General features: G+C 52.8%; 1 protein-coding gene across 2 annotated transcripts; it reads left to right on the top strand.

Annotated features, from left to right (window-relative positions):
* Positions 1-129: 129 nt before the first annotated feature.
* ARFGAP2 (ARF GTPase activating protein 2) lies at positions 130-11,053 on the top strand. 2 transcript variants are annotated; one of them, XM_082660051.1, is made up of 17 exons: positions 130-236; positions 407-525; positions 1,045-1,117; positions 1,637-1,768; positions 1,853-1,933; positions 2,747-2,828; positions 3,119-3,175; positions 3,817-3,858; positions 4,223-4,275; positions 4,706-4,842; positions 4,943-5,074; positions 7,503-7,631; positions 7,711-7,845; positions 8,739-8,865; positions 9,025-9,118; positions 9,217-9,335; positions 9,809-11,053. In XM_082660051.1, exons 1-17 carry the CDS (start codon positions 165-167, stop codon positions 9,827-9,829), a joined length of 1,605 nt encoding a protein of 534 aa, XP_082516177.1. In that variant the 5' UTR covers positions 130-164; the 3' UTR covers positions 9,830-11,053. The 2 variants fall into 2 exon arrangements, with proteins under 2 accessions (XP_082516177.1, XP_082516178.1); XM_082660052.1 differs by lacking the exon at positions 3,817-3,858.
* Positions 11,054-12,479: the final 1,426 nt, after the last annotated feature.

Below are 12,479 nucleotides of genomic sequence, written 5' to 3'. Positions count from 1 at the left end.
GCGCCAGCTCCGCCGGCCGCCCATTGGTCCAGATCGGGACAAATCACCCCACCCCTCGGCGGGCCGGCCCCCGTTGAGGCCCACCCAACTGTGCCGCCTTCGCGGCCGCGGATTGGCCCGTGACGGGACCCGTCGATCGCGCTGGTGTCTGGGAGGGAGAGAAAATGGCGGCCGAGCCGAGCAAGACAGAGATCCAGACCCTTTTTAAGAGGCTTCGCGCAATTCCGACCAACAAGGTGCGTGAGAGGGAGGCGCGCGGCGCCCGGCGCCGGCCGAGAGGGACTCTCCCGGCTCCCCTGGGTTCTGAGGGAGGGAGAGGGGCCGGCGCGGGCTGTTTTCCTGGGGTGTCAGCGCCCGGCCTCGACTCGGGGCCCCTGACCATTCGCTCATCTCCTTCTCCACCCAGGCCTGCTTCGACTGTGGCGCCAAGAATCCGAGTTGGGCCAGCATCACGTACGGTGTGTTCTTGTGCATTGACTGTTCCGGGGTGCATCGCTCCCTGGGCGTCCATCTCAGCTTCATCAGGTGGGGTCTCCTCGCCGTCGGTCGGGACTGGGTGCTCAGCAGGGGAGAGTGGCTGCCTGGACTTGGAGCGCCCTGAGTTTGGTGTTCGCCAGCTTCTCACGGGAGGCAGCCGCCAGTGTGGGCCCCTTGTTACACAGGCGGTTCGTTTCCGCGTCTGGGTCAAAACTCCGTTATTTCCTGGTGGTCAAACTCGACACTCCAAGCGTTAGTTTCAGGGAAAAGTTATCTGCGTTGTTCTTGTTGCTGATGCACTGGAGCGAGACTGTGGCTGGCCTTAAGGGAAAGGCCGAGTCCAAGCTTCGACCTCCTTTCGCATCTGGGAAATAATTAGTACCTTTTGGACTAGGTGAATAAAGAGCAAAGCTTTCCTGGACAGGGTAGAGTGGAGGAAACAGGGAGGTGGCTGATGAATGTTTCTTGGGTGCCTACTGCAGCCCGAGGCCAAATGACAGGTGTGGGTCTGCCAGGGAAGCGTCTCCTGGAACGGGCTGGTAGGTGACACACGGCCCTTGCACACAGGTCCACAGAGTTGGATTCCAACTGGAACTGGTTCCAGCTGAGGTGTATGCAGGTCGGCGGGAATGCCAATGCGGTAAAGCTCCTCCTTACCATCCTCCTGCCCCCGTTCTTCTGCCTGGGTACTGACTTCACAGTGACTTCTTGGAGGCCCTCTCAGTTTCTCTGTTCAGAGGATTCTCTGGTCTATGGCAACACTGTACACTATTCTCTACACTTGGAGATTGGTCGTTGTTCTTTTCCAAGGGGCTTTGGATTCGAACTAAACTGGACAGACGTTCTTGGGGGAGAGGCCAAGGGCTTGGGGCCTCCACAGTTGTCTGGGTCTCGTGGGCCTGGATGAAGGAAGGGCAGAGTGGGTACAGCATGCTGTCCTCAGGCAGAGCTGAGTGAGGTCTGGGCTTCAGTCATTCATCGTAGAGGATGGGAGGCTGTGTTTTTTGTAGGAGTTTCTGAGGAACTTTATGAAAAACTGCTGGTGTCAATAGAGCATACTGTCCTGCATAAGTAATAACCAGACTGTTAGAAGGAGGTGTCTGTTTTGCTCTGGGGAGAACCACCTGTAGCACGTTCTCCTCTCTTCTTTGCTCACCAGACAGCCTTCTTCCGCCAACATGGATGCACAGCCAGTGATGCCAACACCAAATATAATAGCCGAGCTGCCCAGATGTACCGGGAAAAGATCCGGCAGCTGGGGAGTGCGGCCCTGGCTAGGCATGGCACTGATGTAAGTGCCTGTTCTCCCGGGCTGGGGTCATGGGGTAACTGGGAATATTCAGAGTCCTGTGTTTCAGTTGTGTCTTCTTTCTAGCTTTGGATAGACAATATGAGTAGTGCTCCCAGTCACTCGCCAGAGAAGAAGGACTCTGATTTCTTCTTGGAACACACTCAAGTGAGTGCGCAAAAGGAATGTTTCCCACAGTTGTTCCTGACAGGTGGTTTACTTACTGAGGCCAAGGCCCACAGTCATGGGCATGGATTCCATTCGCCTTGGTGTGATACCTCATACGGGGAATGTTTGGGGCCCACTGCTGGATAGACCCAGGTGTTTCCTCTTCCCATGAGTAGGGGTGCAATGAGGCCCTCCTTAGGAACACACCCCTATGAGCTGGGGTGTAGGGAGGACGAGAAGCTTCTTAAAGGCTCGAGGTATCAGGAACCCCAAATAACTTTTCCTGGATTCTTCCCCTATGATAAAGGCACTGTGGCTGGGGACAATGAAGGGATTCCCTCCCAAGCAACCTACCCCTGGGAGGAGGTTTCCCCTCTACCCACCCACTGGGTACTGAAGTCAGACTCTGTTTGAATCCCTGCTCCTTTACTTAGTCTTTCTAGTGTGGTGGCTAAGACACCTAATCTCAGTCTCTTAAGATGGAGAACGTATCTACCTCATAGGCTTGTTGTGATAATAAAACATATTTACATGTAAAAAGCCCTTAGACTTGTACCTGGCACATGGTGAGTGCCCGATGCAATTATTAAATTAAGGGAATGGGTTCTGGCTCTAAGTAAACAGTGAAGGGATGGAGGTGGCTGCTAGTTTTGTGCTGCTTTCTTCCGTAGTGAATAGCAACTATAATTCTGATTGCTAACCTCCAGTATTCTTTCCTCATGGGCTTGGAGTAGGGCCTTGTACCCATAAGGTATTTGGCACTCTTTGCCAGCAGGAATGGCTCATCAAGGCTTCTGTCATCTGGCTTTTCAGCCCCCTGCCTGGAATGCACCAGCCACGGACCCATCAGAGACCCAGCAGCCACCCCCATCTGCAGAGAGCAGTGGCCTGGCACGTGAGTTTAGCCCAGATTCCAACTATGTGCCTTGGTCCTGGCAAAGGACTTGGGGCTAGGAATGGGACACCTGGCCAAGGTAATGGGAGTGAGGGGTCTCCTACTATCTCTGGGTGGGCTGGGATTCACTTAAGTCCCTCGGAGGAGGTGGTGGGCATTCCTTCTCTATTTTGGTGGCCTCAGAAAGCTGAGGAAAGTCGGTGCCCCTACTTTTACCCCATCACTTCCCTTAAGGAGAGGTCATAGGAAGTTTTGAGTCTTCCACCTGATTCCCATCATTGCATCCACAGAGCCGGAGCACGGCCCCAACATGGAGCTGCTTGGCACCTCACCCAAAGCTTCTCTGGGTCAGTATGCCAGGTGGCAGGTGTGGGGTGCCTGGGAGAGGGTCGGCCTCGGGGGTTCTTTTCAGATCTGCTGCTGCCTGGTCATGTGGACTGAGAGGTCCCAGGAGACTGAGCATCTGATTTCTCTGGAGTGGGGCTTGGGATTGAAGTTGTGGCTGCAACATCGACCACAAGGACTTGAGAGCAGGCCCTTGGCGGCCGGTGTCCCAGGCCTGGGGTTTGTCTCTGGGGGTGGGGCTGGGACTGGCCAGCGTGAGGCTGGACACCTAACCCTGGGGGCCGAGGCAGGATTGGCCTGTCTGGTCTATTTCACGAGAAAGGGGACAACTCTGAGCTGCTAATGGCTGGAGGCAACATTGTCCTTTCTCGGCCAGTCCCTGGCCTTTCGGCTCTTTTCTACTCTTTTCTTGATGTCCTTCAGACTTAGTTCAGGGTGAACAGTCCATTTGCTGCCCTGGTTTGCTTTATCGACCTTTGGGCATTGGGGCAGGAAGCCAGCAGAATGACCGTCAGTCTGACCCCATGGGACGGCTGGCATGGCCTGGTCCGGAGTGAGGCTCTGTAGAGGCCTCTGGGCTTGGGAGCTATATGGAGGCTCTGAGGTGGGGCCCCCTGTTAGCCACAAGTCTGTTTTTCTCCAGAGTCCATGTATCTGTCACCTAAAGGGGCTCTTCCTGCCAGAGGTAACCAGCAGCTTCTTGGGGAGCCCCTTGCGCGCCCGCTCCCTCTGCTCTAGGAGCTGAGGCTGGTGTTTGGTGCTGCCCCTGCCTGGCGGTCTTCGTGTTGGGTCAGGGACTTTGTCTCTGGTGCTTCAGGTCTAGGTTCTTAGGTCCATCGGCTGGGAATCAGTAACCTCCTCTAACCTCGTCTGTCTTGGCTTGGACGTCCTGACACCATTGGTTGGAGCTGGTGGTGGCAGCTTTGCCTTCCCCTGCCTGAAGCTGTTCTTTGTAGAAGCTCTTGCCAGAAAGCTGCATGATATGGACTGAGCTGCTGCCTCTGACCTCCCTTTGTCTCTGCTCACGCCCCACCCTCTTCCTCACACAGAACTGAAAACCTCCCTCATTGGCAAGAAGAAGCCAGCAGCAGCTAAGAAAGGGGTAGGTGGGGAGAGGCAGTATGGCAGAGTGGTTAGGAGCTGGAGTCAGACGCCTGGGTTCCCCCTTTTCCCTGACCACTTACTGGCTGTATGACTGGAAAGGTGCTCAGCTTCTCTGCACCTGATCTGTGAGGGGCTGTCAAGATGCTTGTCTCTAAGGGGCTCCTGGGAGGAGTCAGTGAGATTGTGCACATAAGTGCTTGGCACATCCCGGGCCTGGTAGCATTAGCTGTTGTCCTCCGGCCCCCAGGCCTCTGCTGGGGTTGTGTGGGCCACGTTATGCTCAGCTCCAGCAGAACCACTGTTCTCCCTCTCCACCATGCTGACGGGGCTCCTGTTTTTTTTACACTAAACTTTAAGAAGGAACCCTTTCCTTGTGGGTGTTCCCATGCATTGTGGTTGGCAAAGCTCTCATCACATAATTCTCCCAGCTGGGTGCCAAGAAAGGCCTAGGGGCCCAGAAGGTGAGCAGCCAGAGTTTCAGCGAGATTGAGCGGCAGGCCCAGGTGGCAGAGAAGCTCCGTGAGCAGCAGGTGGCTGATGCCAAGAAGCAGGCCGAGGAGTCCATGTGAGTGTTTGCCAGAGGGGCCCCGGCTTGTATGGGGTTGGGTGGGCAGGTAGGACAGGTCAGGATGGTGCCGGCCTCTGACACGTTTGTTCCCTCTAAGGGTTGCCTCCATGCGTCTGGCCTACCAGGAGCTTCAGATTGACCGTAAGAAGGAGGAGAAGCAGCTACAGAATCTGGAAGGGAAGAAGCGAGAGCAGGCAGAGAGGTTGGGCATGGGACTGGTGTCCCGAAGGTGAGGCTCAGCTTTGGGGTGTGGCACGGAAATGCCATTGTTCCCCTGGGAACCATTGAAGGTTCTTCCCAGCAATTTGGGGTTCTAGGCTTAGTCTTCCTCCAAGGCTGAATAGATGACTTTGCTTATTGTCTTCAAGCCCCTAGTATAGTGCTTGGCACATAGGTACATGCTCGCTAAGTATTTGTTGAACGAATGAAACACAGGATCAGGTGCTCTTTCGATATGTCCAAGAGACTAGGGTGGTATTTCTTTTTCTTTTTTTTTTTATATTTATTTATTTATTTGGCCGCACTGGGTCTTAGTTGCAGCATGCGGGATCTTTAGTTGTGGCATGTGGGCTCTAAGTTGCGGCATGAGGGATCTAGTTTCCTGACCAGGGATTAAACCTGGGCCCCCTGAGTTGGGAGCGCAGAGTCTTAACCACTGGACCACCAGGGAAGTCCCTAGGGTGATGTTTCTTAAAAAGGGTGCTAACGGCACTTTGAATGGCAGGACAGTTTTCTCAAGAGCTTCCCAAGAATCGCAGGGCTTTCAGCATTCCTAATACCTGTCCACTAAATGCCATTAGTGTTACCAGATGCCATAACACCCAGAAATAACCCCAGACATTTAAATGCCCTTTGGTTGGGTGGTACCCTTCCTGTTTCAGGACCACTGGGTTTATGTTGCTGTGGTTTTCTTAAAAAAAAAAAAAAAAGACCAAGGGCTGCTGACCAGTTCTCTCATGCATTTTGTTTGCTTCACAATAAGAGTTAGCATCTAGAGATTTCAGTAATACTAGATTTTTTATCTCTCTTAAAAATTGGGATATCTGGCAGCGCCAGGGTGAGCAGTCCTGGCTACAGTGAGCTTGTGCTAAGTGGTGTCTGCTCCTTTCCAGGGGGCGTGAGCTTCGCCAATGGCCTTATTTACTTAAATACAGCAGTGTTATACAGGAGGTATTGTTTTCCCTTTTTACAAATGAGAAAATTGAGACTCAGAGCAATTAAGCAATTTGCCTAAAGCCCCAAAATCTAGTAATTCTTAAAACTAGATTTTGAACATAGAACTGTTTGATTTTATATTTAGTATTTGTAGCCATTATGCTCTACTTCTCTGGAAGAGAAGTGCTCTACTTCTCTGGAAGCTGGGTATTTCTACTTAATCTTTCAGGACACGGCCAGTTGGATTTAAGTTATTCCCTGTTAGTCTGTGTGCTAATAGTGTAACCCACAGCTAATCAGGGAGACAAAATTTTATCCCAAAAGGACTTTCCTCTTCCCTGTTTTGTTCACAAGAATGACTGGATTAAAGGGTATATTTAAAACTTTCTTTTTCTTTTTTGTACTGCAGTAGAATCATTTAAACCCAGCCCACCTTATATAAAACCCTATTGCAAAATATTCACTTCTTGGAGTTCTGCCAACCAAAAGTGGTAGATATTTTTTAATGAATTTATTTAAATGAAATTAATCCTTAAAAGCCTCTGTGGAGCTTAACACAGGAGGGCAGAGAGGCATCACGAGTTGGTACTGGCTGCCAAATTCAATGCCTCTTCTCATTGGGAAACCAAATAGCAGATCCACGTTTTAGTGCGTAAGGCCAGACTCTACTTTGAAATGCTTTCTTCTTTTTAAAAAAAAAAAAAAAAAAAATGGATGGGATAATTAAGAACTCATCCTTTGATGCCATTAGACTCACTTCCCTGGTTCTGGGGCATTTCATCTTTTTTGTTTTATGTGTCTATCTTGGTGAAGGATGTGGCTCATGGTGCAGCAAGTTGAGGACAGAAAGCACTATTATTTGGTGCACATTATCGTTAAAATTAAAACAGGCCAAACAGTCATTTGTCAGGGAAACCCTACTTTGAGAAAACAAAGCTGATGTATTGACAGGTGAGGAGTGCTCTCCAGTTTAGCACAGTTGCTAGCACTTCCTGCTGGGTCTTGCCCAGCCCTGGGCACAGTCAGGGGAAGAAGGTTCTGGGTGGTGCTCAGTGAAGGAGAACCCAGGTTTCTGCCAGCAGCTGGGCATCTTCTCGTCTCTCTCTTTTTTTTTTTAATAAAGTTATTTATTTTTGGCTGCGTTGTGTCTTCGTTGCTGCGCTCAGGCTTTCTGTAGTTGCACCGAGCAGGGGCTTCTCTTCATTGTGGTGTGGGCGTCTCATCGTGGTGGCTTCTCTTGTTGCAGAGCACAGGCTCTAGTTGTGTGGGCTATAGTCGCACGGGCTTTGGTAGTTGTGGCTCATGGGCTCTAGAGTGCAGGCTTAGTAGTTGTGGTGCACGGGCTTAGTCACTCCATGGCATGTGGGATCTTCGGGGACCAGGGCTTGAATCTGTGTCCCCTGCCTTGGCAGGCAGATTCTTAACCAGTGCGTCACCAGGGAAGCCCTGAGCATCTTCTCTTGTGCAGTGACACTGATGCTCACTCCTGCTTTTCTCCACAGTTCCGTCTCCCACTCGGTGCTGTCTGAGATGCAGGTGATCGAACAGGAAACCCCAGTGAGTGCAAAATCCTCCCGCTCACAGCTGGACTTGTTTGACGATGTTGGTACTTTCGCCTCTGGACCCCCAAAGTAAGGCTATTGTTGGGGTGCAGACTGGGCTACCATGTTCCTCATCAAGCTTCTCTGAGCCACTGTACTGTCTCCCCAGGTACAAGGACAACCCCTTTTCCTTGGGGGAGAGTTTTGGTTCCCGCTGGGATACAGATGCTGCCTGGGGTATGGACGGGATGGAGGAGAAGGAGCCAGAAGTGACTGTCTCAAGCGTCCGGCCCATTTCAGAAAGGTGGAGTGCTCTAGGGCAGCGCTGTCCAGTAGGATGCTCTGTGATGCTGGCAGTGCTACTGTGTGGTGTGGTAGCCACCAAGTATGTGGCTAGCGAGTCCTTAAAAAGTGTCTAGGGTTAATTGAGGAACTGAGTTTTTAATTTAATTTGAATAAATTTGAATAGCCACATGTGGCTACTGGCTACCAGATTAGAGAGTGCAGGAATCAGGCTTTGGTTTGAGCTGTGCTCTGCCATTGCAGGAAGCCTTGTAGCCTCTTGTGCTTGAGGTCCATTTCTCTGGCAGGAGGAGTCTGATTTTGTGTCTCTGGCCTTCATCTAGTAATTTTTTAAAAGCATATTCCATGTTAATCGGGGCAGTCCTTAACTGATAAATAATCTGCAAGTAATCCATTTGTAAAATGGGGACATAACTAATGACTTCAGAGCTGCCATAAGGATTAAATGTAATGAAACTTATGAAACACCTAGCTCAGTGTCTGTGTCAGTGCTAGGTGGGAGTGACCGTATACCTTTTCAGCCACACTGGCATGCTTTTGAGCGTAAAAGGGGGGTAATACTATTAATTACACCAGGAGAGTAGGTATAAATCCAGGCAGACTGAGACATTTGATCATACTAGTGGTTTGGGGCAGAAGCGTTGGCCCCTCCAAACCCTATTTCCATGCTACCTAGTGGAGGGAACATAAGCTCTCTGTGCCTTGGCTTCAGTGTGGAGAAGAGAGGGCCCCTGGGTCCCAGAGCCATAGTCAGATGGGGCCATGGTGAGCATCCCCAGGAGGCCACTGGTGCTTTTTTTGGCCTCCGGTAGGAATGGGATAGTAATGCTATAGTGATACTATTGCCTGGTAGCAATGGGAAGAGTCAGAGCTGTTGTCCCACATCCACCCCAGAGTCACAAACCGGAGGGAAGTGGAAAGCCAGAGCTCAGGCCTTGAGTCGAGTGAAGCACGACAGAAATTTGCAGGAGCCAAAGCCATCTCATCTGACATGTTCTTTGGGCGGGAAGTGGATACTGAGGTAAGTAGAGTTGTCCGCTTACCTGAGCCTGGAGGCAGCAGGTAGAAGCAGAGTTTCTTCCCTACTGTTTTGGACTTTGGCACCAGGGTGGCTGGGCCTGAATGAGTTCTTGGGTCATCGGCCCAGAGGTCCTGAGGCCTTGCCTTTTCTTCACCGCAGCATGAAGCCAGGTCCCGGCTACAGCGGCTCTCAGGCAGCAGCGCCATCAGCTCTTCGGACCTCTTTGGGGACATGGATGGTGCTCATGGAGCAGGTAGGCCCCAAGCGAAGCCTGCGAGCAGAGCTGGGGCCCCCTGGACTGGGAAGGGCTTCCTGCTGGGCTCTGGGTCACCCTTTCCCTTGCTTTGACAGGTAGTGTGTCTCTGGGGAACGTGCTGCCCACAGCTGACATTGCCCAGTTTAAGCAGGGTGTCAAGTCTGTGGCCGGGAAGATGGCCGTGCTGGCCAATGGTGTGATGAATTCTTTGCAGGTGAGGCTGGGACTGCTTGACCTGGGGTGGGAGGAGACCAAAGGGTAATGCTTGGAAGTTGGCCTTCTCCACCAGATCCAGACGTAGCTGCACGGTAGCCCTCAGCCCGAGAGAGCATTTTCTTTTCCTGAAGGGCAGCTTCCTTCCTTTGAGCTTGGTACCAGGGCTGGGCCTCTCCCTAAGACGATGCCATGTCTGCAGTGATTTTCCCCCACTCTTGTCATCTGTACTGTTTCTCCTCCCTCTCCAGCTTCTGTGAGATCAGGCAGGGCTTCCCCCTTGGGATCTGGCCACAACCCCTTTCCTGGGTCACAGTAAAATAGAAAACAATCTCTGCCAGGGTGAGATTGGTGCCTGATTCCCCCGCCTGCCAGTACCCCAGTCCCGAGGGGTGTGTTGGGGGAGGGTGTGCATACTGGAAAGCTGATGCAGGTTAGAGACCCTGACTTTGTTTTTTCTTTCCCCATCCCCAGGATCGCTATGGTTCCTACTGATCCAGGCTCCATGGCTCAGACATATGGTGTTGACAGCAGCAAAAACCTCATGATTCCTAGGCCTGGGATGCTTGCCTTGTGGAAGCTGGGGAGGCATTGTTATTTTATACCTGTGGTGTGTGAGTGGGTGGCCTTTGAGGATCTCGGGTGAGGGATGGGCAGTATCAGCCCCTGACCTCTGCCTGGAGATTGCGCCCTTTATCCTCTTCTTCTCCCACTCCCACCCCTGTATGCTAGATTATTGTTAATCCAGTCTTGCCCCCAAAGCTGCTGCTCGCTTGTCCTGCCACACTGGGAGTGAGGGGGGAGAGTTCCCTCAGGATGGCTTATCCTGGGTCCAGGCCTTCCTGGAGTAGGGAAAGTAAAAAGTATAAGGCTTTTTTGCTGGCTCTAGGATCCTTCCAGATTGTCTGGGGGTTTGGCCCCTGTCCTCTGGAACCAGCAGGGAGGTCAGGAAAGAGTTCTGCTGCAGATCAGCCCCCAGGGGAGGGAGGCTCTGGACTAGGCTGCTGCTGTTGCTGCTCCAGTGGTCTCTTCTGGGCACCAGGACAGGGCAGGGGAGGGGAAGGACCTTCGTGTGGGCCTTACTGAGGGCTAGAAACTTTACCTGGTACCTAAAGGTTTCATGTGGGGTCAGACTGGAGGCCCGAGTGATCTTCTCCTGTCTCACTGCCCCTTTTTACAGTGATCACTTGGAGGATTACCTCTCCTCCGGGGTGTCTCGGAGTCCTCCCATACCATCCATTGTGGACCACAGGACCCTCTGTCCCCTCCCGAGACTCTGTCCCTTCTTCTCTTGCTTGGTGGCCGTGGTGGGTCTCATCTGCCCTGTGCTCTGCTCTGGATGCTGAGAGTGTAAAGCTGGCCAAGAAAGCAGAGGACGTGAGGGACAGAAGCAGGCTCCTGGGGCTCAGCTTTCTTCCTCCTCATCATCTGGGTCTTGGGGCCTGGACAGCACCCCACCACTGAGAGCTTGAGGCGCCTCCAGAGCTGCAGGTCTCACCCCTCTGGGCCACACACTCATCCTTGGTGCCATCGTCCCCTGCCGTGCTGGCAGCCTGGCCCCGCCCCACCCCGTGGTTGAGGGTTGGGGTTCCAAGCAACACAGACCACTGTTCCCACCACCCCCTCACCCAAAGGGATGTGACTTTCTTTCTGGACTGTTTGTATTGAAACTAAGTGGTGTCAAATAAAGCCCCGACGGGGCCCTAGGCCTCTGTTGGTCTGAATGAAGTAGTGTCCTCTCTGGATCCTGCCTCCCTGCCCAGTGCAAGCCCCTCGCCTCACTCTCTGGGCTCCCACCAGTATGGGTAGGGCATTGGTGCTGAAGCTGAGGGCGCTCTCTCCGGGGCCTCCAGCTTGTCCCTTCTCTGAAAGCCAAAGGCCCCCGGCTCCTTGGCCCTGTGCTGCTGTGAGGTCCGGTGCAGCCTCGACCTCACCACCCCGTGGCACACGGAGGACAGAGCTGGTATTACTTGGCCCTTTAACTCACCCACTGAGCCATATGGCTGCAGGCAGGCGAGCGACTTCAGCATCGTACACCTCATCCCAGCGGCAGGCTTGGTTGGGGGCGGGGGGGGGGGTGTCTTAGTGGAGTTAAAAAAAAAAAAGGTGTGTGTGTGTGTGTGGCAACCGTTTTCCCCTATAGGGGCTCTGGGAGATGGGTGGAGGGAGCCATGGGGGCTCTAAGCAGTGATTTCCAAACTGGGGCTCTTGGAGCTTTGGCATCTGGAGTGTTCATAATGGAGATCTCTGTGCTGGAGCTCGGTCATTTGCGTTGTAAGCAAGCTCCCCAGGTGACTGATGCATGTCAGGAGTTTTGAACTGCTCTCAGTCAGCTGGAGGCTGGAGATCACTGGTCCTGAGTCCTCACCACATGGCTTGGAACTTCCAGTCCTGGCCCGGGGCTGCAGAGCTTTGGGAGCCAGTCCCTGTAAATAACTATCCAGGGGTGCTGGTCTGGGCAGGGAGGAGCCCAGGAAAATGTGTGTGCCCAGTGGCTTCAGAGGAAGCAGCCTGCTCTGGGTCCCTAGGTGGGTGTTAACTGCCCAATTCAAGGACCCCTGCCCAATGCAGGGAAGTTGAAGACCACCTGCCTTACCTTCCAGCCTTGGCTGGAAGCTGGTACTCCTCGGCCTGTCTTGTTCACAGCTGCATCCCCCCTGGCCTAACCCCGAGCAGGTACTTGGAAAATGCTTAATGAAACTCTGGTTGAGAGGCTCTGCAACGCTAACCCTTCGCGGCCAAAGTCTCTAAAGTTACGGGAACCTGGCCTTGAACCATCTGAGCTTGTTCCCTGAAGGTCCATTCCAGCTGTGAGGCACCTTTCCCATAAAAGGCTGAGGACGTGCAGGAGGTAAGCCCCTCTTTGCCATTATCTGAGGCAGTCCTCCAGGCTTGAGTGGTCCTCTGGCCCCCACTTCCCAGTCCTGCCAGAAAAAAGCTGGAACTTGGCACCAAAAACTCAAACTTGCCCCTTCCCTTCACCCCCTCAGTCTAGTGGCTTTAGACTCACCACTTACCAGACACAAGGGACTTTATTCATTTCACATATTTAACTGTTAGACACAGAGGAGACGAAGCAGTGTTTGAAAGTGAAATTAGTCTTTTCACCCACCCTTCTCCATCTTATGGCTAGTGGCTATTCCTC

The sequence above is a fragment of the Grampus griseus genome, assembly GCF_964374135.1.
Source record: "Grampus griseus genome assembly, chromosome: 8".
Classification (NCBI taxonomy): Eukaryota; Metazoa; Chordata; class Mammalia; order Artiodactyla; family Delphinidae; genus Grampus; species Grampus griseus.
Note: the sequence above shows the minus strand (reverse complement) of the source record. Positions and strands in the feature narration are given on the sequence as shown.